The 26,814-nt window shown below is 45.4% G+C and overlaps 3 protein-coding genes across 9 annotated transcripts in view; 2 read left to right on the top strand and 1 right to left on the bottom strand.

Annotated features, from left to right (window-relative positions):
* The first annotated feature begins 454 nt into the window (after window positions 1–454).
* On the top strand, window positions 455–7,699 carry dcun1d5 (DCN1, defective in cullin neddylation 1, domain containing 5). Of its 7 annotated transcripts, none has more exons than XM_084440707.1 (11): window positions 455–557; window positions 1,958–2,025; window positions 2,390–2,492; window positions 2,857–2,880; window positions 3,562–3,653; window positions 3,996–4,066; window positions 5,682–5,773; window positions 5,921–6,029; window positions 6,287–6,391; window positions 6,528–6,630; window positions 7,138–7,699. In XM_084440707.1, exons 3-11 carry the CDS (start codon window positions 2,422–2,424, stop codon window positions 7,191–7,193), a joined length of 723 nt encoding a protein of 240 aa, XP_084296833.1. In that variant the 5' UTR covers window positions 455–557; window positions 1,958–2,025; window positions 2,390–2,421; the 3' UTR covers window positions 7,194–7,699. The 7 variants fall into 7 exon arrangements, with proteins under 7 accessions (XP_084296833.1, XP_084296835.1, XP_084296830.1 ...); XM_084440708.1 differs by lacking the exon at window positions 455–557 and adding an exon at window positions 872–1,084; XM_084440709.1 differs by lacking the exon at window positions 2,857–2,880.
* Window positions 7,700–12,328: 4,629 nt separating this feature from the next.
* LOC311313947 (calpain-5-like) overlaps window positions 12,329–26,814 on the top strand; it is a 21,291-nt gene continuing 6,805 nt past the window's right edge. The window contains exons 1-6 of the mRNA XM_084444205.1: window positions 12,329–12,467; window positions 15,597–15,756; window positions 20,703–20,834; window positions 26,002–26,213; window positions 26,394–26,586; window positions 26,783–26,814. The exon at window positions 26,783–26,814 is cut by the window's right edge and continues 162 nt beyond it. Coding sequence (XP_084300331.1) covers window positions 15,601–15,756; window positions 20,703–20,834; window positions 26,002–26,213; window positions 26,394–26,586; window positions 26,783–26,814 — 725 coding nt within the window. The 5' untranslated portion in view covers window positions 12,329–12,467; window positions 15,597–15,600. The remainder of the gene's footprint in view (window positions 12,468–15,596; window positions 15,757–20,702; window positions 20,835–26,001; window positions 26,214–26,393; window positions 26,587–26,782) is intronic.
* Window positions 24,279–25,265, bottom strand: ompa (olfactory marker protein a; the record flags this gene model as incomplete). The annotated part of the gene is made up of 2 exons (XM_084444447.1): window positions 24,279–24,707; window positions 25,179–25,265. 2 exons carry the CDS (start codon window positions 25,263–25,265, stop codon window positions 24,279–24,281), a joined length of 516 nt encoding a protein of 171 aa, XP_084300573.1.

Here is a 26,814-nt window from a genome sequence, read left to right as displayed (position 1 = left end):
TAACATTGACAGTGAAGCAGTCAATCCCATACTCTGTTATGGATGGTTAAAGTCAGGATTAACAGTTTAAGTCCCGCTTTTTTAAACGGACTTCGTGAAATAGGGCCCAGGTCAAAATTAACGAAATGACTGCATATCCACGACCGTAAATTTTGCACTGACGCAGCCTGTATGAGCAGAGCATTGTAAAGGGTCATGATGTGTTCTGGGCAAACGGGGGTAAACGACGTATCTTTTGTATCGTTTCTTGGTACTGTATTATTTAATTGTTTTGTATTGTGGATATGACCCTTTGGTACACTATATTAGATCATTTGCGTTAGATGGTGTCTTATTTTGTGTAAACCTATATAACCAAGTCATAAAAGCATCATCGTTGTATACACTATCTACCCCCGGATTATTTGGTATACTCCATCACAAGGCTGTCTTTTGCCCCGGAAGTAGCAATAACCGGCGAGAAAGTCCACAGCATCGCGAGGAAGTTACAGCCATAAAAGTACATTATTTAACGTTTGTCACATACAGAAAAGGAAGAGAAAACGTTGGGATTTAAGGTTTGAGAAATATATTTGTTTAATGTCACTTAATAATTTGTCAGTTGAAGTAGCTAACTATCCAACACTAAATTGGCTGCAGATATGCTGATCAACATCACTCTAAAAGAGCTAAGTTACCTAGCTAGCTAGATATAACATAATACATACTCAAAGCTAACGGTCTCTCATCGTTTTTAAACTGTCTTTTGCTGACAAATCAGCAGTCGAATTCTAACGTTAGCAAGCGAACACCAGCCTACGCTCACTGGAAATCACGACCATAGCTAATGTTACGTTTACTAGCTGGATAGTTAGCTGGCTAAGTCAGGCTAGCTCTTTGCTCGCCGGTTACTTCTGACACGCACGCTAGCGCCGTTACTAACGTTACCAGTTAGCCAGTTCAACGCAGCTAGTCTAGCTCCTTACCTCTACTAGCTAACACCAACACGTAGCGTTGCGTCAGTAACAACCAACGCCAGCTAACGCGAGCTAGCGAATCTACTGTGTGGCACCAGTACTACCTAAAACACAGTTCAGTCTACAAGGTAAGCTCGCTAGCCATCTGGCAGACTCAGTGCTATCATAGCCATTTTGGTACTAACATTAGCTTGCTAGTTTACCCGCGTTAGCATGGTGGCTAACTAACTTCTTAGCTAACGTTAGCTCTGACACAACAACAACAAAGAAGGTGCCGCAGTGATATGTAACTGATTACTCTACCCCCGTATTTTTCTAAATGGGTTGTAACGGATATCCATTTAGCACTGGCTACTACTGGCTAGTTGGTTGACGTTAATGTTAACATAATCTAGACTAATGTAGTTAACGTGAGCTAGGCTTTTTCAATGTTTTTTGTTTGTTTGTTTTTACAAATAATCGCCACCTGGGTAACTTGCCAGCCGACTAACGTCAAATATATAGCTAATCAAACAGTCAGCATGATTCATCTGAGTTAGCTAGCTGCTTCCCCAATATATATAGTTTTCGCTTAGCATAGTGGCAGGTGACGCAGTTTGTACAGTAAAGCAAGCTAGCTGATATCAGTCTGCGAATGGTCAGTCAATGTTAGTCATGTATGCCAGCTAGACGATGATTTATGTCGAAGATCATTCATTGAATTAATTGTTGTTTAAAGATTGTACTAACGGCGTGCATTTGCTACATAGTGACATTACTGCACTGTTTTGAATAAACGTGAGCAAGTTCATTAATGAGCTAGTCACGTTTGGTTCTCAGCTGCCTTTATAACAAACATGTCATTTTGCCTGCTGCTGATACTGTCTGCAAATGCATGCATTTTCACATGACATTTTACCGTGATATAATTGTGAGGCCTAAAATTTTCAGTTGTATACACTATTTAGAGCCATAACAGCAAAAAGACTATAGCTCGCAATTGTCATTCATTCTCTCTCCAGTTGTAGGATTGCGTTGTATGCTGTGCGGACTGGCTGACAAGATTGTATTACAAACGCTGGACAGACTCGTAAGTCAGCTGCTAACCAATCTCTGAACATCAAACTACCTGCTGACGTGCTGCAGGCGAATGAAAGTAGCTAGTAGGCACAATTCTGAGCATAAACCCGTCAAGCCGGTTAATTAAATGTGAATTTTATAGTTTATTTATTTTTAGCTATGGTTACATTGGTCTTAGTGCAATTTGATGATGGCATGACAGGGTGGCCAGAAATACATAATTTCCCTTTCTGTACCTATGGATATTTCATATTTCGCTGTTGGGATTTGTCTGTTGTTAGCAAGCTATCAAGAAGGTTGTGTGGGTGCCTAAATGTGTGTAACAACACACTGTGTGCATGTGATATGTGAACCCTTGTGCCTCTCGGACCCAGCCCAGCTAGCGAACCCCTGTGGAGACCCAGTGATGCCTGTGAAGAAGAAGAGAAAGTCTTCTGGTTCAGATGAGCCTGGACTCCGGAAGTGTAAAATCACCAGGTAAAAAGACCTCTCTCTCTCTTCCCCTACCTGCAGTGCTCTGCAACAGCTAAACAGTGGGGGGTGTACGTTGTACAGCCTGTAGTTCCAACCTAGCAACACACCTGATTCGGCTAACTAAGGAGGAGAGCTTGGAGCCATAGCTTGCAAAGCCTGTAGCTCTCCGGGACCAAGGTTGCCTTACAGAGGGGACCTGGGGGATTCTCAAACTCTAGACACTTCTGTGTGTGTGCATGCACACAAGCACTGCAACTGCTGCTGTGTGTGTGTGTGTGTGTGTGTGTGTGTGTGTGTGTGTATTCTGGCCTCTGAGCTCCGAGCTGCCTGGTGGCTGCTTGACTGGGGGAACGTGGCACGTATGCAGTGCAGGCTACGTTGTACAGGAAAGGTGAGAGGAGGGGTGGTTGTGGGGGGGAAGGGGAGGGGGGATTATATTCCCAACTCTTGATGGATCTGAATTTTTCTGGTGACTGTCTTTTTCCCACACAACCTATGTTTGAAACGGATATATATATATATATAAAGGCAAAGCAAGTTTATTTATATAGCACATTTCAGCAACAAGGCAATTCAAAGTGCTTTACATGAGACATTAAAAGCATCAAGACAAAGTGCAACACATAAAAGGTAATATGAAATGCCAAAAAAGGACATTTAAAACAAAATGCAGGAAAAATAAAATACAGGAATAAAAGTTACAGTGCAGTGTATGAATAAATAATTCTTTGATTTAATAAAAAGCAGCAGCAAAAAGAAAAGTTTTCAGTCTTGATTTAAAAGAACTGAGAGTTGCAGCAGACCTGCAGTTTTCTGGAAGTTTGTTCCTTCTGTGTGGAGCATAAAAACTGAACACGGCTTCTCCATGTTTTGTTTTAACTCTGGGGACAGAAAGCAGGCCTGTGCCAGACGACCTGAGAGGTCCGGATATAAAATCAAAATCTCCCCTACAAGCAACCACCAAGTTCTTATATGTAGTGTAATACAAAATAAATGATTATCTTTCACTTCTGTAGTCAAGTTCTTATATGTAGTGTAATACACAATAAATGATTATCTTTCACTTCTGTAGTTATTGCAGGCCCCAGACCCCTGGCAGGCTGATCAGTCCAGAGGACCAGTTCACCAGTAAGAAGTGCCTGGCCTGGTTCTACGAGTATGCAGGTGCACTATTCACTGTTACTCACCATTACTTAACTTGTGTTTGTTTTGTTTGTTTTGCTTTGATTAGTTGTTTGGATGTTAATATGCATGTGAGAGAACAGAACAGGCTATTGACGTCTCTTGGAAGCATTAGGTCTATCCCCTCCCTAGTGCACCTCAAAAGCTTCCATATTTGACCAGTGTTTATGGAGATAACTTGTTTCTGTGTGTGTGAGAGAGAGAGAGACAGAAATTTCTGTTCATGGTGGTATTGAACTGAGAACTGCTATGAGCACAGGAAAGGAATTAGTTTGGCATTGAAAGGACTGTTTGTGACATCTTCGTGTATATGGTGTTTGTCAGGTCCAGACGAAGTGGTGGGTCCAGAAGGCATGGAGAAGTTCTGTGAGGACATTGGAGTGGAACCAGAAAATGTACGTTCTCTTTTTCGTTTGAATCCTTTCCTTCCATTGAATCGGTGTATCCACCTGTCTGTGCTGATCCAGGCTTTTGTCATCTCCCACCTGGACTACTCCCACCCTCATTGCTGGGGCCCCGGCATCAGCCATTAAACCTCTGGATCTTGTCCAGAAAGCTGCAGCTCGTCTGGTGTTCAACCACCCCAAGTTCTCATATGCAACCTCCCTTCTCCGTTCTCTATACTGGCTGCCTGTGGCAGCTTGCATCCAGTTTAAAACTTTGCTGTAAGCCTACAGGACAATGAAAGGAACTGCTCCTAACCCTCAGACCATGGTCAAGCCCTACACCCCCTCCCGGCCACCAAACTTTGCTACCTCAGGACGACTGGATGCCCCGTCACTCCGAGGCCCTTGCAGTTGATCGACACGGTCACAACTCTTTTCTGTTCTGGCTCCGCAGTGGTGGAACTCCCCACTGACGTCAGGACAGCAGAGTTGCTGCCCATCTTTTGCTGTAGGCCCAAAATTCACCTCTTCAAGAACCTATTGTATAGTCTGGAATAAAACGCAACAAAACATGGGCAGAGGGGCGGAGCCAGCGGCTACCTTTCAAATCCAATCGCATTTGAACATAATGTCATCGGGAGCGTATAGTCGGGACTAAATAATAAAACTCATCCTGCCCAGAAAAGAAGAAAACTAGCTAGCCAACTCTGTGAAGTGAGTTAACATGTAAGCAAGACCAAGTCACCTAAATCACACTTTATGTGCCAGATATGCTACCAACAGTTTGAGTCATAAGCAATACTTGAAAAGTGGAAAGCTGTGGTCAGTGACCAATCAGAGGCCAAATCAGCCTCCCCCGCACAGCCCACTATCTGCGTGTGCCAATCAATATTTTGCGCATAAAATCCAAGAATCTTCTAATTTGTGTCCAAGACTATTAAGGATTTTTTCAAAACATTACATTAGTCATTTAGCTGACACTTTTATCCAAAGCAATTTACAATAATTGCATTTAACGTAGGAAAAGCCCATGTACTACTACTTGCCAGAAGTGCATCTCCTTTCTAAAACTAATTATACTAGATTATACTCTTAGTCATCTAAAAGTGACTAGGAGTATAATCTAGTGCTGAAGGCAAAGTGCATGAATAGCAGTCTAAAAATACAATAGGTGCTTAAGAGGGAGGATCGTGGTAGTACTTCTTGAAGAGATGAGTTTTGAGCCTGCAGAGAAAGATGGGCAGTGACTCCGCTGTCCTGACCTCAGTGGACAGTTCTTTCCACCACCAAGAAGTTATTGTCGCAGGGAGACTCAGATGACCTATTGTATTCATATTTTGCTACTCCTGCACTTTGGCCTTAGCACTAGATTGTGCTCTTTGTCACTTTTACTAAGGAGATGCACTTCTGAGCTCTGGCGAGTAGTAGTACATTGGCTTTTCCTACGTTAAATGCAATTATTGTTAGTCGCTTTGGATAAAAGCTTCTGCTAAATGTCTAATGTAATCATCTGTCTGTCCATCCATTGCGCAACTATCCCAATTATTATTATCCCAACTCTTTTGATGATTTGAAAGCTTCTGATTTCTCACCCACTCACCTCTCTCTCTCTTTACCTCTCCAGATTATCATGTTAGTCTTAGCCTGGAAACTAGAAGCGCCAAATATGGGATTTTTCACAAAGGAGGAGTGGCTTAAGGGAATGACACTATTACAGTGAGTATGAAATAACCTTACTTTAAAATTGTGGATGTCACAGAATAGGAAGGAAATCACCTCATGCTATTGTCGCAGCTTACAGACAGGCGACAGGGGAAGCACAGTAACTCAGGTGTCTGTTTCTAACACAACGCTCCTCTGTAGGTGTGACTGCACAGAGAGGTTACAGAGTAAACTGGACTACCTGCGCTCTCAGCTCAATGACACAGCCATCTTTAAAAACATTTACAGATATGCCTTTGACTTTGCAAGGGTGAGTACTCCAGCATATCCCTCAACCTGTTGGTTAGTCTCTTGAACCTCTGTCTGCCTTGATAAAATGCTGAGTTCATCAGTCATATCTTTTCATCATGGGTTGATAAGACTTGGCTTGAGGAGAGCTTGGGCCTGTTCAGGCGACCCCCTTGGTTATCTCTGATCCAGCTTGATTTGATAGATGAAAGCTGTTACCAGTCCTGTTATATCAGATCTGTCTCTCCTCTATCAATCACTCTTTCTCTCTCTTTCTAGGATAAGGATCAGAGGAGTTTGGACATGGACACAGCTAAGTCCATGTTGGCCTTGCTGCTAGGGAGAACATGGCCTCTCTTCCCTGTGTTCAACCAGTTCCTGGAGGTAAGCCTCACTCACACAACTCCCCTCTCATTCTACGGTTTGTTAAGGGCGCGGTCGGCCACAGTGCAAAAAAACAACCTAAATGGAGCTGGGCCTTAATGACTGTGTCCTGGTTCCGCTTCCTCTCCTCCCCCAGCAATCCAAGTACAAGGTGATGAATAAGGACCAGTGGTATAACGTGTTAGAGTTCAGCAGGACGGTGAACGCTGACCTCAGCAACTACGACGAAGATGGAGCTTGTGAGTGCACTCAACTCCCACACTCACTCACTTACTGACACTACTCACGAGCACTTACTCAACACTCACTCACTCAACTTACTCACACATTCACTTGCGTACTAAGCACTCACCCGCTACCTTTTCGTATCACATTATACCATAACCAATTCTACCAAGGTATCTCTTATACCATAACACCAATTCTACCAAGGTATCTCTTATACCATAACACCAATACTACCAAGGTATCTCTTATACCATAACACCAATACTACCAAGGTATCTCTTATACCATAACACCAATTCTACCAAGGTATCTCTTATACCATAACACCAATACTACCAAGGTATCTCTTATACAATAACACCAATCCTACCAAGGTATCTCTTATACCATAACACCAATACTACCAAGGTATCTCTTATACCATAACACCAACACTACCAAGGTATCTCTTATACCATAACACCAATACTACCAAGGTATCTCTTCTCACAGTAATGATCCCCACCGTGTCTCCTCAGGGCCAGTGCTGCTGGATGAGTTCGTGGAGTGGCAGAAAGCGCGGTCGGCGTTATAGCAGAAGACTAAACCACGCCAAACAGGACTGGGAGAAGGAGGGAGCGAGAGTACAGGGAGAGAGGGAAAGCACACCGGAGGTCGCTCTCTTTCCATTTGAATGAAGTTGTTACCGTTCACACACACACACACACACACACACACACCCTCCACGGACCGCACACGTGCTCCCCCCCTATGGATTACACACACACATTCACTGCTACCTGGGACCGCCCGTGTGCATCCTCGGCCAATTGCTGGAGTCCTCTCTCACTGAAGAGACTTTTACAGTGTTCATTTTAAACCAATTCATAAAGAAGAAAACAAAATGGAAAAAAACAAACTGAAGGGGGGAACTATTTTTCATATGTATTTCATCTGTGGCCACGGTTCATATAACCATTATTGTAAGATCAACTGGGGAATTTTTCTGTTTCCTTGAATATTTTTTCCCTTTCATTTTTGAGTCTTACCTTGTTTATAGTATGTTTTCAGAACAAGAATAAAGAAAATAATTGTTCCAAACTGGTTTCTACCTCCAAATTAGTTTTTCACAGATATTTATTATTTAGAGGAACAATCATGTAATATAAAAAACAATCATGTAATATAAAAATATTTGAAACGTTTAAGTATTTGGGGTGTTCGGTGTGGGAATCATGTAGTACTATCGAGATGCATGTGCGATTGTTTAGACTTGTGTTCCAATATGTGTCAGTATTTTTTTACATGCCTTATGTGATCATGTACTGCATTTTCATCATGTCAACATGATCTTTTATTGTTTTCATATGTCCAGCTGGAACACAGGTCTCTCCTGGCCTGGGATGGAGGAGTCTGTCTCCTCCCTCCCCATGTCCCTGCTGGGAGGGTCTAGGGGGCTGGTGTTGGCCGCAGCCATGATGGCGTTGAGCCGAGTCAGGGAGAGTGAACGCTGCTTGGGCCTCGGAGCTGGGCCTGTCTCCGACGGGGTGGGGTTTGGCAGGTGATCATAGCGATGTCCCTCCTCATCATACTGGTACAGACGAATCACTCTGCTGCGCTGCGCCGAGCAGGGGGGAGAACACGCCACCTCGTCTCCCACGCCTTCTCTCCTCTCTCCTTCCCCCTCCCTCTCTCCCATCCTCCTCTCCTCGCCAGACTGTGACCCCCTCTGCTCTGGTTCAAGCTCGCCGCTCTCCTTTACCTCTCCCTCGTTCTCTCCCTTCCATTCACTGACTCCTCCACCCTCCTCACCCTCCTCTCTCTGTCCTTCACGGTCTCTCCGGCCCTCACTGCTCTCCCTGCCATCTCCCCTCCCCTCCACCTCACTTCCCTTCTTTCCTCCTCTGTAGTCGCACCCCTCCAGGTAGGAAGCAGCCTCCGGCTCCTCCTCCCTGCCTCTCCGGAAACTTCTTTGAGGCTTGGCCGGCGGAAATGGGCTCACGGCCGCCGCGGTCTCCCCTCCCGCTGAGGCATGGTCCTCGTCGTATGATTTCGCGGCGGTCCAGGAAGCCTCGTTCTCGCACGCGGGCGGCAGGGCTGCCAGGATAACTTCTGCGCACTGGTCTGCGACGGGGGTTCGACTGCTCCGGCGTCCGAGGGACACGGCTTTAGCTCTGGCCACTCCCAGGCACCTGAAAGACAACATCTTTAGACCTCAAGGCGGCACGGGGATACTGTAATCTGACCGCATTGTAAAATCTTGTTTTGAAGGCCAGCTGGCGTATGGAAGGGGAACTTGACTGAAGGTTGAACAAAGGTAACCGACCTGAGCAGGGGAGCCCTGCTGAGAGCACCAGCGCTGAAGCCCGCCAGGAACGTCACCACCACAGACGCCGCCACCGCCTCTGCCAAGCGGCTGTCTGAACCCGCCGCAGTCGCCCTCTCACGGCCCCGGTCCTCAGCACTCCTCTGGGCTCTGACCATACGGTTACTTTGACCGCTCGGGCCACCGCTCTCCGTCCTGTGGTCGTGCTGGTCTTCAGTGTGAAGCCGGTATGGTCGGAGTGTGATTCCGTCTCTGTCCTCCAGGAGGCAGTAGTAAAGGCCGCAGTGGTGCTGACCGACTCGGTTTATCTTCAGACCGCCGTCACCTAGCATAGCCACTGGATCCCAGTTGCCACGAATGCCATTTTTCTTGACCTGTCCGAAAGGGGTGTGCCAATACTGGACCACGCCTACAGACAAACACGGATACAGATGCAGGAAGATGTAGTACGTTCATCCTGACATGTATACCTACTCTCTCACCATGTTTTTGTGTGTTTGGTTGTCAATGCCTACAGTATATGCCTCTTTTTCTTAGTCTACTTTGTATCTGTGTGTGTGTGTTTGCGTGTGTGTGTTAGTGTCTCCACCATTCTCACTTATGTATTTTGCACTCACCTGTAGGCGTTCTGTTCCCACACTGTAGCATCAACTGCCCTCCTGTGTGAACTTTTACCCAGGTGGTGTTGGTCAAGGTCAAGGGGGCCCTGTCTGTAGACACGCCCACTGGCAGGGCAGAACCAATCAACAGGGATGTGACCAACACAGACCCCAGTATTGGTGTAGTAAACATCTTTAATTATCCTTGAGAATTGTGTGAGGAATCAGAGCACTCACATTAGTACCTTGGTGCATAAATACTGTATGATCCATCAACCCTACTGTAAGTAATGCAGATTAACACTTTCGGTGGCAATGAAATCATAAGATCCCAATTTTACTAACTGAAGTTGTCACAGCTGTCCACACACAACCTTTCATCCCCATAATGATTTATAAATACATTTTCAGTATTTCAATAAAGATTTGGAATACTCACTGTACTTTTGTTGGATACCTGTAGCACTATGGTGATCTCAGTGTGATCTCCCTTCAACAGAAGAGGTTAGATTCCTTCAGCCAGATAGAATACTTTATTCACACTCTTCTGGTAAAGTGTAAAGTGCAGTTTCTCACATGACACTCCATATGTCCGGTCACTACAGGTTAAAGATTAATAGCATCCTCAGGCTGAGAGGAAGGAGGCACGTCTGATGATGCCACTAGGCCTTATAAACGTGTCACTTCTGCATCTCTGAATTTGATTGATACTCCTTGCTTCATGTTAGTTTTTCCATCTGCAAGTGGCCTCTTTCTTTACCAGCCTGTTTGCATTTCTATTGATTCACCTCAAGGATCTGGCCTGCTGTCAAATCAAATCAAACTTTTGGCATAGGGTATTTCATACACAGAGGCAACACAATGCACTTTACAGAGAGCAATCGGGGGATGGACATAGGGCTCATCAACTAGATTTGTCCAAGGGCCAGAATTTTTCTCAGCAGACACTATGGGGGCCAGACTTTCAAATCATATTTTTAAAATATATTGTTGTTTAATATTTTCACTTTCTTGTGAAAGTAACTGGAATTACTAATTTTCAGTAGCTTGCCCAATACTGGTGATCAGACTCCTAAGATTTATAATGCACCCCAATTTGTAAATCAGGAGGTCCCTAAACAGCCTGTGTGCACGCGCACGCGTACACGAACGTCGCGAAGCACGAATCATGCCCGCAACAATGTGACTTATGAGCTTCCATAATTGCCACGCATAATTTCACAGTACTTCGCCCACTTGCTCAGCTGTGGGGCTTACAGTAACGTAATCATTATGCCAAAACAACACCAAAAAGCATTAAACCTCTGGCCAGCATATCTGTAAATTCGAAGTCTCCTTACCAACTCCGTAGCCTACTCGCGTCCTCATCTCCACCTCTACCCGAAGTTCTCCTCGTCATTCCACTTCTCGTTCTAGTAATCTTTTTCTTTTAATCATGCTGGCAATTGGCTACTGTACCTACTGTCGCAAACCCAGTCCGCCGAAATGACTTTGGCTTGGGTTCCAATTAGAAGCCGCTGTTAACCCGTTCCGTTCTATGCACTCTTGAAACTCTTGAAAGCTACATTTAGCCTACCGTCATTGTGCATGTGAAAAATAAAATGAAACGAAATGTCAAATAAGAGCATAGGCATAAGTAAAACAAAATGTTAAATGAGAGCTATGATTTTGTTCATCTTGCATGAAGTATGCATGCAACAAATCATTCTACCGTTATTCACAACCAGCGAAGCAAGTAAGCACAGCTTTGCGAGTGAGCCTGCATCGGGTTGTGTAGTAGACTATGCTAGCCTACTGGCTAGTACGAGATTTGGGGGCAGTAAATCATTCCTAATAAAATGATTTCGATTTCAATTGTTTATGGTGTTGCTTCAATCTTGGAAGATTATTTAGATATTGAAATACTTCTGAGGGCCGGATGGGAAGCTTTAGGGGGCGGATTTGGCCCGCGGGCCGCCAGTTGATGATCCCGTCTACATTTTCCAGAAGGAAGCACAAAAACCCAACAGAAGGTCTGACCCAGCTAGCAGGGGATGTTCCCACAACATTGGGGAACATTTCCAACACGTCCTGCTAATGTTTTCACATTCTTGGAACAAATGATTGCTAGCTGGGTGAGTGAGCTGTAAAAAAAAAAAATCTTCCCTTTCCTTTCTCTGGTGTCAGTGTAACTAGCCTACAGGCACACACGTTTTATTGTGTAGGCAGGCATGCCGCGCCAGATGGTTTGAGCTCGCGAGATCAGGGTGCTCTTACGAGGCTAATACAGTAGGCTATATTATTATGGCAAAATATGGAAAAACAAAATTCCATGTTCCTCTCATGGCCTCCAGGGGTCTCCATGGAGAGACATATCAGGGCTGAAAACTGCTGATATGGAGAATATGTTGCTATACTTTGTGGGCAGTCCAGGACTGTGTTTTGTTTTTAACCTTTGCTTTTTAGTAAAATGTTATGCATCCAGAAATGGAAAGTAGCCTATGTGCAATAGATTATTATTGAATATTCAGTCAACATGCGAGAATAATTGTATCCTCATAACCTACATAGGCCTACGTATTGTAGCATATCCGACATCGCAGAATTGGAGACCAGTAGACTCTATTTATAGCCTCATATGTGTTTCATAAACGCATGAAAATTATCTCATAGGACACATGCTCAGTTCAGTCAGCAGTAGGCTACGCGCAACGGCTCCTCCTCCTGTGTGTGTGTGTGTGTGTGTGTGTGTGTGTGTGTGTGTGTGTGTGTGTGTGTGTGTGTGTGTGTGTGTGTGTGTGTGTGTGTGTGTGTGTGAGTGAGCGAGCGAGCTCCAGTTCGCAAAAAAGGAGCAGGGTAGCCTATCGAACATCTTCAGGCAACAGCTCGGAGACTAGGGAACACACCGACTGCATCCCCGGTAGACTGGAGAATAGAAACGTCATTGAGGGATCTAAATTCCCAGGTAAGATTATTAAAGATACTGTTCTCTTAGTAGATTAAACCCTGGATCCGTTTCCTGTTTCTGTGAACTTAGGCTACTTGAACTTCCATGAAATCTTTCAATTATCAATTCGACTCCCATTTGTGCACATATCTTTTCGAATGTAATAGTCCCATACACATAACATGTAGAGTGCAATAGGAACATATTAGCCGCTTTTAGTCCGCTTTTGGTTTAATATTAATTTCGTGTTGAAATTATATGGAAAAACTGGAGCGCTGTGCCATTTGTTCACAAGTCTACCAGTGCGAGTGTCTGCCTGGTAAGTTCTTAATATGCTGCAACTGTTTGCATTTAGCACGTATTTCAGTACAATATAGCCAACACGTAGACATGCTTTAGAATGAAATTATCTTGTTCACTAGTTTGGACTAGTGCCATGGCCTCGGAGTGGAGCACCCACACAGAACCACGCCCTTCTCTCTGTGTACAAATGTGCAAACTAACTAAAGCTGGTATGCTCTCTTTTGTTCCAAGGCTCTCTGGTCATTCTCAGAATGTTTAGGCCTACTGTCTCTCTCAATATGGTTCTCAGGATAGGAGAGAAAGAACGAGAGAAGCTGAGTAAGAGCCAAGTCACTGACTGTTTGGGACTATAGTAACAGACTGATTTTGACAGGTGCTGATAAGTTTCTCTCTGGTGTGCCTGTCTGTCTGAGACGCCTGCACCAGTCAGCCCTTAGCCATACACCACCTCCCCAGGCACTGATGTAGGTCTGGTGAGGGACACTACGCTCATACCTTACGGATGTAGGTCTGGTGAGGGACACTACGCTCATACCTTACTGATGTAGGTCTGGTGAGGGACACTACGCTCATACCTTTCTAGTTTTACAGATCAGGGGGCTCAAGTGGAGGGAATAAGGGGAAGATGTTTTGTGTCTGAATGCTGGGATGTGTTTCATGAATGCTGTGATAAAACACACACGCAAACACACCAATTAATGATGAGTCATACTCCAGTTATAGATAGGCAGGCAACAGTAGCCGAATGAGCTAGGCCAAGTACCATTCTTTCAATCTATGGATCCTCCTGTTTTCTCACTGCTAAACATGACATTTTCCTCAGTACTTGCACGGTTCAATAATGTTTGCCATTGTGTTACAACTATAATGATTACTAAATTGCTACTTACTACACATTGATACATCTGGTACTACTCTTCCTACATCTCTTATATGTTCTCCATATCCTCCCGGAATAGGGAAGAGACTGGGGAGATCAATAATTAATCATTGGTCATAGACACTACTAGCCCTGCTGAGATTACACATTGTAGACATAGTTTAGCTTCTGATGTTATCAGCACTCTGTCAAGAGGATGTGTAACGCCTCCAGGAGTGGGGAGACTTCACAAAGAGACACATTTCTAATTGCTAATATTATTCACTATGCAAGAAAATACACCAGAAATGACCTGATTCCAGAGTCCAGTTAGGAGAACACAGAAGAGCTTCGCTGTGGAGAGTAGTGGATGCTGGTTTTGGACGAGGCTGAGCTCAGTTTGGAGCGTCATCAACTTGCTGGGACAGTGGGAGTCAGAGAGAGAGAGAGAAGAGGGAGAGAGGTGAAAACCAGCACAAATAAGCCCTTTTCCAACTAAAATTACAGATCTGAGCTGAGTTCTGCGTCAGCCTGTTTCCATATATACAGTATATGCAGTATAATAGTGAATAGTGAAAGTACACTGTAAGGACAGTGTGGATAGAGATGTTCTGGACCAGTATGATACTCTAGTGAGCTGTCAGCTCAGGTCAGACTATGTTGTTGCTCAAGGCAGTGGTCAACTGGGAGAGTGATCTGACCTTAACAATATGGACGGTTGCGGAACTGAACAGGTGTTGGGGCCCCACAAACAATAGACCCGGCCCATCCGGGAGACAGGGGTTCAAGACCCGGTGGGGATTACTTTATGGGATTAAACCCCAAACCTCCACATGTTCATCCTTTCACTCCAACCTTTTTATCCCTTAACTAAATTCCACAAGAAGAGTAGTGGTCAGAGTATTGGAGTCCCATGCGGGACATTCTCAGAGATTACTGTCTATGCTGAGCGAAACTCCTCTAGTCTATATGTAGCTAAACAAACGCTGTTGTTTACGTTTTATACATCCAGATAAGCCACTGTGTCTTGGTCTACTTACTTCACCACCTAAAGGGAAGTGCATACAGCAGGTAATGACTTTTGTCCAGAAGTTGACCAATTGCAGCAAAATAGCTAACGTTACAGGAATCATCAGTGTAACTGCTTTAGCCACTGACCGCTACCATTAATGTTATGGAAGCTGCTGCTAGTTGTTGTGAGCTCATGAGCTAACTGGCTATCCCGCTCTTATTGTGCTGGATTAGCATTGGACGCATTGGAACTGATGTGTCCAGGGGACAAGACCTAACTAATTTATCAGACATTATTTCATGTCATTTCAATTCCCAGCTATTTCAGTGGCATGACTAGCTTCCGTCCTACCAGTCCTGAACAGAAACAAGCCAGCCACGCACATAACCCTGGTTCCAGGGTTCCTGGAGTAAACATAAGGAGTGTCTGTTTTGTTTCTCTGTATCCATGTATTGTGTTGAAAGGAGGATATCTGTGTGTGAGTCACTGTAGGATCTGTGTCATGGGACAATATAAATGAGGCACAATATGCCATGTGTCTCTCAGGCCAGACTCCACACACCACCAAAATGTAGCCTTGGCACTAACTAGAAACATTCATGCTCCCATCCAGTAAGGGCCTGCCATTGAATTGAGTTTCTTCTACTGTACATGCACAGATGTTTTAGAATTAAATTGTTCCTTTATGCAAACTGCAACTGTTGGCTCACTCTAACACAGTTATTTTCTCTAGTTGTCATGACGACAGTCCACGTTCTCCTCAGTAATCTTTGTTTCCACGGTTTCAGTCAGGCTACCTCCAAGACTGTCCAAATAAAAGTGTGTGTGTCTGTTTGAGTGTGCCTATGCAATAGCCTGCCGTTGTGTGTGTGTGTGTGTGTGTGTATGTGTATCCTCTCCCTGTGCAATGTGTGAAAGACATTTGCTAATAATTTGTGTGTGTGTGCGTGCTTGCTTGCGTGTGTGTGTCCAGGGGGATGGTGGTGCCATATGAGGGCCAGTCCTACTCGTCTCTGAGGAGGCAGGCCCAGCAGAGTGGGGGTCTATTTGAAGACCCTCTCTTCCCAGCCTCGGACCAGTCCCTCTTCTACCAGGCCAACCGCATAGGCCATGTCACCTGGAAGAGACCCAAGGTGAGCCAGACACAGCATGTGTGTTTGTGTGTGTGTTCAAGGACGAGAGAGCTAAGGTGACAAGCTTGTGTGATCAAATGAGAAGCATGGGTCCGAGAGTCTGATATTGTCAACTAAACCACAAAGAGGAATAGTTGTAATTTGCTCTCTCTGACATCCTATTCAACCCCTTCGAACCGGGGTGTTTGAACTGTCTGTGCATGTGTGTTTACATTTTTTCAACCTTTGCTCCATGACACAACTGGAACGAGTAGTTATTTCTCTCCCAAATACGTGATATTCAACAAAATGGTAGTCTAAATATTGCATTCCAAAGAGTGTAAATATTAGAGTTGAGTTGGAGGCTAGTGTTGGTGATAGTACATAATGAATGACTATTAGAAGTGTGTATTAGCCAGTGATATATGTACAGTGTATATTTACATACTTTAGCATAAGGTGTATATTCAGGGTTGTGATTTGTGGTTGCCACAGCGCTTGGCAGGTCCTGCAGTTTGGAAATGGATCAAGCTATTGTTTGACCATTCCTGTCATAAGAATAACTAGAAGGGCACTCAGAGAGCACAGACCTCTGCCCATGATGTGTGTCATCAGCATGTACAGTGACATTAAGGTACCGATACTTGGAGTGAGTAGCTGCTGGTTTTAGCCGAACGGGTGCTCTTCAGCTCTGCTCTCATGTATCTCAGCTACTGACAGGACTGACAGCAGTAATCAAGTTATCTACGAGCATAACTAAGTAATTCTAAGCAGTTGATCTTCGCCATCATGCCATGATTTAAATATTTTGGTCCTAATACCCACAAAATAGCTAGGTAGCTAGCTGAATCAATCCTTCCCAGCATGCTACTGTAACTAACTAACAGACTGACTACTATAACTAACAGACTAACTTCGTCCTGGGTGGAGGTAATGAATTAGACTTTCTGCTTTGTTCTCTGGTCATGTTTAGCCTGTGAGAGTAGACTCACCCTGGCTGGTTCGTCTCATAGATCAGATGTATTGCCCTCTCTGGTAACACAGCCAGGCCAGCCTGATGCTGTAGTTATGCTACGGCTGTTGTGTGTCGGTTATCCTGGCAGAATGAGATGCACAAACTAATATGTCATGTCCTGTCTTTTGTGATGCTTGGTGTAAACCAAGATATACTAACCCTGCTTTCAACTTTCAACCATCTACCTCTGCTGAGTTACTGAGCAGAATACAGCTGGTTATAAAGATTCCTGTTCGATCTGTCAGGGAGGGAGTGGAGGGGACAGAGAGGTCTGTCACACACACACACAGGCCCTGAAGTAAATACCAAGCCTCCTCTCATTTGATGCCCATATAGGTGAGGTTCCAGAAATTGGAGAGAGAACTAACATGAGACAGGAAGGAGGGCGATAAACTGGAGAGGAGGAAGAGGGCAAAATGAAGGAAGTGAAAGCAAGGACTTTTCAGTGATATCGCAGTCTTTGTTTTTATACAAGGCCCAAAACACAATCTGTCCACTCTTTCCATTACACTAGCTCACTCCATACCATTTTCTCAGCGAATGTGATTTTTATTGCAGGATAAGGAGCGTTAGAGCGAATGGGAGATACTGAAAGCCAGAGAGAAAGAGGGGGAGAGTAGGTGTAAGCAGAGTGCAGCTACAGAGGAGAATGCAGAGAACCTGTCAGGCCTGGTTTTATATCTACCAGAAGGATGATGACGATGATGATGATGAAGAGTATGCTGGCAATGATGGGCGATTATCGTAGCGTCTGTTAGCACATGTAAGAACTTTGGCTCCGAGCCAGCGCATTGCTTCCCGTCATGGTGTAATGGGCTGGTTCACTTGGAACCGTGTGCTCAGTGTTGTGAACGCATTTCACAACGCTACATTTAGCTACATAATGTAGTTAGCAACCACAAAATGAAATGATTTCAACAAGTTAAACAGAAATGTTGAGGGTTGTGATAATGTAAAGGGGATTTGACTCAGTCCAAAATTAATTTACATGTAGGCCTACAAGAAAAACATAATCGAAAGGTAAAATAAAAAGTCCCAAACCCACAATAGTAAGAAATATGTTTTGGCGTCAACGTAACGTGATGTCATAAGTGCTGTCCCATTCCTTTTTATACCGTTTCAAATCAAATCAAATCAAATCAAATCAAAGCTTTATTTGTATAGCGCATTTCATACCCAGAGGCAACACAATGCGCTTTACAGAGAACAAGGGAGGTGGGCATACGACCCACTCTCTACATATTCCAGAGGGAAGCAAAAAAAACAGTAATCACCCTGGGGCCAGATAAGTGAGCTGTAAAAATTCTTCCCTGACCCCTCTCAACAAGGCGATCGAGCAAGCTCCTGGAGTATGTTTGTCTACCGGCTAAGAACATTTATAAAGCAATAAATAACATTAAATTACATTTTCAGAGTAAGAGAGGCTAATAACATCATAGGAGAGACATGGCAAACACTGGTGTATGTCTGTGTGTGCGTGATGTGCCTGGGCCCAGATAGAGGCAGGGGTCAGGGGTAGGGTGGGGGTAGGAAGAGGATACGGACCCGGGGTAGGGTGAGGGGAAGGGGGTACTGGGCCCAGGCCTAAAGCCGGAAGTGGACTGGTGTATGTCTGTGTGTACGTGTGTGTGTTAACTAATTGCTACGACATCTACAGCAGACACAGGGGTATCTATCGGACTCAGGGTGGTCTGCTGGTGACAGTGGGGCATCCACTGGACCTGGTTAGAAGATAGGAGGGAGAGAGAGAGGCACTAGGGAGAGGGGAGGCAGAACAGGGTTCTCCAGCCCTTGCAGCATCTCGCAATCAACCACTTAGCAGGTGACGTCAGTAAGTCTGTGATGGTTCAGGGTATAGGGGGGACATTGGGACTGGGCCTCAGAGACATTGAGAGGGGTAGAGGACAGGGGGCGGGGAGAAAGAACACAAAGAGAGTTGAAGATCGAGTGAATGTACCGAGAGAATTTGGAAAGAAGGGAGGGTGAGTGAGGTGAGACAGAGAGAGCACACAAGGTAACATACACAGACAGACTGTCCTCCGGTGGGGATTGTATTAGTACTGTAACTAACCACTCTGGCACATCTCAAAACAAGCTCTGACTTATTCACTGTCTTTGTGATACAGTATTTATTCCACAGTGCTCTATGACAGGACTATAATTATAATAATATGATATTATAATATATTATATATATATATATATATATATATGTGTGTGTATGTGTGTGTGTGTGTGTGTGTGTGTGTGTGTGTGTGTGTGTATGAGGTTAACTAAAGATACATATATATGTGTGGTTCAACCAGTAAATATTGATATGAGTATTTGGAGGTGTTTAGAAGAAGGCTACTTGGTGGTTAGAGTGTGTTGTAGAAGGCTGCTAGGTGTTTAGAAGGTGTTATAGAAGGCTGCTAGGTGTTTAAAAGGTGTTGTAGAAGGGTGCTAGGTGTTTAAAAGGTGTTGTAGAAGCTGCTAGGTGTTTGATGTGTTCCCTGCATGTGTGAGAGGATGTTAGTGGTTGGCTTGTATATTCAAATCCAGCTGATAGGTGCAGTGAGCAGCAGGGAGAAGAGGGATGGAATGAAAACAGAACAGTTTAGAAAGAGATCCACCCTGAACTGTGTGTGTGTGTGTGTGTGTGTGTGTGTGTGTGTGTGTGTGTGTGTGTGTGTGTGTGTGTGTGTGTGTGTGTGTGCGTGCGTCCGTGTGCGTGTGTGTGTGCGTGCGTGCGTGCGTGTGTGCGTGGGCACCAAGGTTATTATAGTTAACGAAAACTAACTAAAAAACGAAAACTAGGTGTGAAAAAACATTTTAGTTAACTGAAATAAAAATAAAAACTAGGCTTTACAAAAAAACGATAACTAACTAAAACTGTATTGTGTGTTTACAAAACTAACTAAAATAAACTAAAATTGTAGAGAAAATGTCCTTAGTTTTAGTCTTTTTCATTCCATATGAAATCTATCCTCCATTATTTCTTTAGCTGTGCCCCTGCGCAGAGTTAATCTGACGTTCGCCAGGTGGTTTGTTTTGCACAGAGTGAAACAACATGAGTTTACAAGATCAGGATGGTCTCACGAGGCTAGCGCAGAAAAAAACAAACTAAAACTAATACTGAAACTAATAAATACTAAACTAAAACTAAGAATTATCAAAAAATAAAAACTAAACTAAACTAGCAAATCTGCTTTAAAAACTAATTAAAACTAAACTGAAATTTAACACAAAAAGTTAAAACGATATAAAAATAAAAACTAATGAAAAAAGCAAAACTATTATAACCCTGGTGGGCACGCGTGTGTTTATATGTACATGTGTGTGCGTGTGGGTGCGCGTGTATGTACGTGTGCAAACCTGTGTGTGTGTCCATGCTTAGTGATCTTTGTGGGTGTTTCCCAGAGGTTTTTCCCCCCTCTGTCGTTCTGCTGCCATCCTCTCATTCGTCTGTAGAGCTGCCCTGTAGTTAACTCACTGTACTGGTATAGCCAGTGATCAGCCCTGCTACACACCAGAGCCCAGGGCTCTCCTACTGCTCCTCCCAAGCACGCTGCTCTCCTCTGGGGTTGAGGGGACACCGGGAAGTGGGTGTGGACCTACCATACATGATGGGTAGTTACTAATTTTTGGCCTCAGACTGTGAAAAGACCCGCCCGTGTCATCCACCCCGCCCAACTATTAGTGGTCAGCCAAGACGGCACTAGAAAGCCAGATAACATGCTGTCTCTCTGTGAACGGCACTCACGGTCTACATTACATTACATTACATTACAGTCATTTAGCAGACGCTTTTATCCAAAGCGACTAACAATAATTGCATGGCTACAGGGAGCCAGTGTAGGGAACGGAGAAGGGAAGTTGTGTGGGAGACTTGGGGTCTAGGCTACACGAAGAAGAAACCCTCCCTTTATTTACCTCTTCACCCTTTCTTTTACCCTCTCCTCTCCGTTCCCAGGAGCTGTGCTCGGACCCGCGCCTGTTTGTGGACGGCATCAGTGCCCACGACCTGCACCAGGGGCAGCTGGGAAACTGCTGGTTCGTGGCGGCCTGCTCCAGTCTCGCCTCCAGGGAGGCCCTCTGGCAGAAGGTGAACGCATGTGTTTGCTGTGCGTGTTTTTGTGTTAACTGTGGGCGGGTGTCAGTTTTTACTATGGGTGTGTCTGTGTGTGTGTGTGTGTGTGTGTGTGTGTGTGTGTGTGTGTGTGTGTGTGTGTGTGTGTGTGTGTGTGTGTGTGTGTGTGTGTGTGTGCGTGTGTGTGTGTGTGTCATGTGGGCGGTAGGAATTTATGATTACATAGTACAATCAAACAAAATGAGTGCAAAATAAACACACTCTCTGGATTGTCAAAGGTCCTATCTACTGTTGTCTCAGTAGTGAGTCAGGTTCAAGGCTAGCTGAGGATTAACCTGATTCTAGAAGCTATCTCTCCATATTGACACCGACCAAGCCCAGGTACGAGGAGCACTGTGGGTGGGGATATGTACTGTAAGGTTCCTTGGTCTCTCCCAGAGTCATTTTCCGTGGAGGAAAAGAAAGATTAGATTAGATTCCACTTTATTGTCATTGCGCAGAGTATAAGTATTGGGACAACAAAAATGCAGTTTGGCGTCTAATCTGAACATGAAGCCAGAGATGAGTGTGACAGAAAGGGATGGAGAAACAGAGTGACAGAGTTAATTCTCAATTGTCTACTCCAGTGAGTTTATAACCATCATGTTAGTCTGCGTGCGTGAGTGTGTGTGCATGTGTGTGTGTGTGTGTGTGTGTGTGTGTGTGTGTATTTTCCACTGAGTTCATGCTGTGATTCATCAGTATGCTCTCTGGGTCAGCGTTCTCCCTTGTTCTGTTTCCATCTGGCTCCACTGTTCCGTAGCCCTGGAGTCCTCATACTGGAGGATACAAGGTGTTGTCTTGAAACCTTTCTCCGGTTGGAAAATAACCTCAGAGTTACCATGCCTTGGTGCTTAGGGACAATGTTAGGTTTCAGCGGAGCTGAGCTAGTTACACTGTACTTCCTTTTAAATTAGGCCTACATTTCACATTTTTTCGCTTCCTCATAGCATTGCAGGCTAAAGAACAATAGAGGGAGAGAGAGAGAAAGAGAGAGAGAGAGAGAGAGACTAGGCTGAGAAGTGCTGTAGGTTTTATAATCTTACCATTTCCTGAGTGGAGCAAGGGTCTGGTTCATAGAGGAAACAGCTGGTACGAAGCAGTCCGTGTTTCAGATGGGATTATCTTCTGTTACTAACAACAGAAACACTATCATTTCTGGACCTCCAGGGTCTTTATTGGCCACACGTGATGCACACAACACACGTGAGTGAGGGGCGACAGCACACACAACACACACACACACACACACACACACACACACAGACGTCTTCAGTAATTGCTGGGGGAAATTGTTCCTTGCATTTCTCCCATCCAAGCCGTCCAAGCCAGGGGCAGCCAGGAGCAGTGGGCAGCCATCGTTCACGGTGCCCGGGGATGAAGTCCCATTGCTCAGTCCAGGTCCTGGTCAGATACCAGACTGAAGAACATTTCTTCTTCTGCATGTTTTTGGTATTGGGTTCTTTTGGGAGGGAAGATACCTGTAGCAGTTTACCTAGATAAAAGTCCTTGAAAGAGTTGCTGATCTCACATAACACTTGACCCCAAACAAGGAATGCATGAGGGTCAATGTTGCATCTTGAAACTTTTGAAACTGTTACGAAACTCTTTCTGGTGTCGAGTGTAGTAGATCAGATCCAGGTCTCTTAAAGCAATATTACAACTCAGTCAGTTGTGTGCAGAATCAGTACGGGGTGAGGCCAACCTGTGAACAGAGTTACCTCATCTCTTGGTTGATGTCTCAGTTGAACGAGTGTGTGAGCTCATATTATGTTGTCTTTATTAGTAGGGCCAAGGGAGAATGTCATCTCAGGCTGGAGGCAGCAGCATCGCATGGGTTAATGGGCTGTTTGTGTGGAACCTGTTGTTGAGAGCAGTGGTTCCCAACCAGGGGTATGCGTACTCCGAGGCGTGCTTGAGCAGACTGCAGGGGGTGCGTGGAAAGATTGGGGATTACAGTTTATTTCCAAAATGATAAGAAAATATTCCCAGTAATTTCATAAGCCCATGGCTACAATGGTACATGCGCACCACAACTAGTTCCAACTGTTACACAAAAGTGGGGAGAATTGGATTGGACTCAAATCTGTGCACATGAACTCACGAACCAACTAGCTAACAAGCATGGTTAAATGGCTCAAATGTCCAGTCGCTCTCGCTCTGGGTTCAGTTTCAGAGATGCCCAGTGAGAAAAGGAAAACAGAGGCCAAGCCCAAACACCGGCAGTTTAGTGAAAATATTTTGTATGAATTTTCTTGTCCACGGATCCTCCACAGTGTTTTACTTGTGGTTAAGTCCTGACAAATAATTCTGTGTAGCCAGCCCATCTACAGTGGCATCAGAGCACCAAACACAGTTCTTGGTAAAACTGAGGACCTTTTCAGTTGGAAACTGTCAGAAATGTAAGTCAAGTCAGACTACACTTAAGAAAGTGACGAGTATGTGTCAAGTCAAAAAAGCCACATTCTATCTACAAAGTTCTCATTCTCCCTGCAGTCACAGTATAATAGTAATAGTACACATTTAGGAGAATCATCAACATGCATGAATGAGGGGGTACTATTGGCAAAACAGCTCGAGGGGTTCCTTACCCTGATGAGAACCCTGATGTGTACCTGTCTGTTACTCACCACACTTTCCCACCCATACTTCAAATGTGACAGGGGAGATGGTGTAATCTTGTTGAGAGAGAGAGAGTGTTGTGTGTGTGTTTGTGTAGAGTGTGTGTGTGTGTGTGTGTGTGTGTGTGTGTGTGTGTGTGTGTGTGTGTGTGTGTGTGTGTGTGTGTGTGTGTGTAGAGTGCTTGTGTGCGTGTGTGCGTGCGTGCGTGCGTGTGTGTGTGTGTATGTGTGTGTGTGTGTGTGTGTGTATTTGGGCTCTATATTGATTGGCCTAGCAGAGTAGACAGTAGTAGAAGTTAGCCTGTGGCTAAACCAGTGCTACAGTGGAGTGCTACCACTACTGTCTCCACGCCCCACCCAAACAACATCAACAACCACCTACAGAGACACAGAGCAGTAGAGTACCAATAGATCTCTTTAATATTACACTAGAGAACAGTTGTAGATTCAGAAATGCTGTCATGCAACGTGAATATCTACTCATTGATGGCTGTGCAGGGACACTAACCGTGGTTTGCCTAGTGAGAAATCGTCACCAATCCAACATTCTCTATCGATGATAATAAAAATGATGTTCATGTTCACCATCGTTTGATTCAGTCGAAGCAAATGTATTTCTCCAGGAGTATTTACCCCGTAAGATCAAAGGGCAGAGACCAAACACGAAGGGAAGCTATCACTGTGAATGATAAAGTTCTGCTGTGCGCTAACTACAGTATTTGAGAGAGAGCCTAGAGCAATCCTACCATCTCCTCCGTCACAACAGGTGCTATCGTGTGAGAGGTGAAAGGTCACCTGGTCAGTTCTCAGTAAACTCCACGGAGCAGCTCACCTTGGCCGCCTCCGCCCCCTCCTTGAAGGCAAAAAGGAAGTACATGACCTTCCTCACCTTGGCCAGGTCTGCGATTCGCTCCCCGAACTCCTGGATGTCCGCCTCCAGGCACTTGAGGGGCATGTCCTCGAGGTCCCCGGCGCTCCTCCAGAAAGTCCCTATGGGCTCCAGCAGCTGGCGCGTCATCAGGTTGGTCAGGTCCGGCGTCCACAGCTGGGAGATACCAGTGACGGTCAGCCGGCCGTGGCCGGAGAGGGTGACGTGCCAGCGGGCAAAGCTCACTTCCTGGTTGGTGAACTCCAGGCGGTACATGGCTTCATGGGGAAGGAGCAGGCGCTCGCCATCTTGGCGTTTTTGGCCTGAGCGTTGCAACGCTGCCACCCGTTGACGCATAATCTGGGGCAGAGAAGGAGGAGGAGGGGGGAGGAGAGGAGGAAGACAGGAGAGAGAGAGGAGAGAAGAGGAGAAGAAAGGAGAGAGAAGAGTAGAGGGTCAGTCTGAATTCACTGTACCAGCACATCCATCCACAGTGACAACAACAATAGTTGGGTAAACACTGGCTTGTTAGGTAATCAGGTCCATAACTGAGCCACTGGAACGGCATCTGAACCACATACTGTCATCTTTAACAGCATCTAAAACAGCATCTTTGAACTTTGAACTTGAACATCTGAACCATGAACGACATCTAAACCACATATGATCAGCAACTAACTGATAAATGAACCGCATCTAACCCACATATGAACGACATCTAAACCACATATGAACAACATCTAACCTACATTTGAATCGCACCAAACCCACATATGAACCTCATCTAACCCACATATGAACCGCATCTAAACCACATCTGATCCACCTTACCTCTGTCAATGAGGGGTCCTCTGTGAAGCGCAGCTCCAGGGACTTGGAGGGGGCTTTGCTGGCGTCTGTGTCCGCCCGAGAGCTCATCCTCTGGGGATAGGGAGAGGGCTCTGTCTGTCTGGATGCTGTGGAAGATCAAAATCTCTCTCTGTCCTTCTCCCTCTGTCTATCAATCTTTAACTCTTTGTCACTCTTCTGTGGCTAAGGCTAGACTGATGATAGTTCTATAACTCTCCCTCTCTTATGCCATCTCTTTCTCTCATTCTCCCCACCCTCTCACCTCCCCCCTACCACCCACTCTCTCTCTCTCTCTCTGTCCTCCCTCACTCTCATTCTCTCTCCCCCTCTCTCTCCCTCCCTCTACTGTGTATCTCTTTGTCTCCCTCTCTCAAGAGGGCAGTGTGGTTGGTTTGGTCGGGACAACATTAATTGTGTGTGTGTCATACAGTAAGGGTGTAGGGATGGAGGGATAGAACAGGGGAAGAATGGATAGATAGAACAGGGGAGGAGGGGTGGATTGATAGAGTGGGGGTGGGGCTTGGCGGCTGATGTGTGACAGCACTAAGCAACCGGCGCTGGTGACGTGTGAGCAGGAACTCTGGGATTTGCCGGCGGGCTTCTGGGAGTCTGCTGCTCACAGCTCAATGGGTGACTATTTATTTATATGACACACACCCATCCTGTGTGTGCGCTCGTATGTTTGTGTGTGGCAACGGATACAGTTATTACACCGACAGTAACTGTGCCAGAATGTTGTTGGAATGAAAGACCTCTGGCGTGTTGTTTCATAACCCCTCTCTCTCTCTCTCTCTTTCTCTCTCAGGTCATCCCAGACTGGAAGGACCAGGAATGGGACGAGGAAAAGCCGCAGTCCTACGCCGGAATATTCCACTTCCACTTCTGGCGCTTTGGCGAGTGGGTGGACATTGTCATTGACGACCGGTTGCCAACGGTGAATGGCGGCGAGCTGGTCTACTGTCACTCCAATGACAAAAATGAGTTCTGGAGTGCACTTGTGGAGAAGGCTTACGCCAAGTAAGCGCCTCGACCGATCGCAACAGAGGGAAGGGATTAGGAATATGAGAATATCGTTGTGAAAGAGGGATTTTCTGAAGACTGAGTATTGAGTGTGTGTGTGTGTGTGTGTGTGTGTGTGTGTGTGTGTGTGTGTGTGTGTGTGTGTGTGTGTGTGTGTGTGTGTGTGTGTGTGTGTAGGATGTACGGGTGTTATGAGGCGTTGGACGGCGGGAACACCGCTGACGCTCTGGTGGATTTCACCGGCGGGGTGTCGGAGCCTCTGGACCTGGTGGAGGGCGGCCTGAAGGACGACCAGGAGAAACGCGACGAGCTGTTTGAGGGGGTCCTAAAGGTCCACAACAGAGGAGGTCTCATCAGCTGCTCCATACGGGTGAGGGACACACACACACACACACAAACACACACACACACACTTATACTCCAAAATATGTTCTTAGCAGCGTTGAGTACTCAAAATGTCAGTGGTTGCTGCTTACTTTGCGGGAGTCAAGAGTCATAATTAGATTATCACACGCCGGTGACCAAAGCGGGTATTATCGATCGGCTGATGCGTGTGTCCACGCCAGGCGACGTCTTCCGCGGAGATGGAGGCCCGCAT

This window comes from Borostomias antarcticus (genome assembly GCF_949987555.1).
Source record: "Borostomias antarcticus genome assembly, chromosome: 1".
Classification (NCBI taxonomy): domain Eukaryota; kingdom Metazoa; phylum Chordata; class Actinopteri; order Stomiiformes; family Stomiidae; genus Borostomias; species Borostomias antarcticus.
Note: the sequence above shows the minus strand (reverse complement) of the source record. Positions and strands in the feature narration are given on the sequence as shown.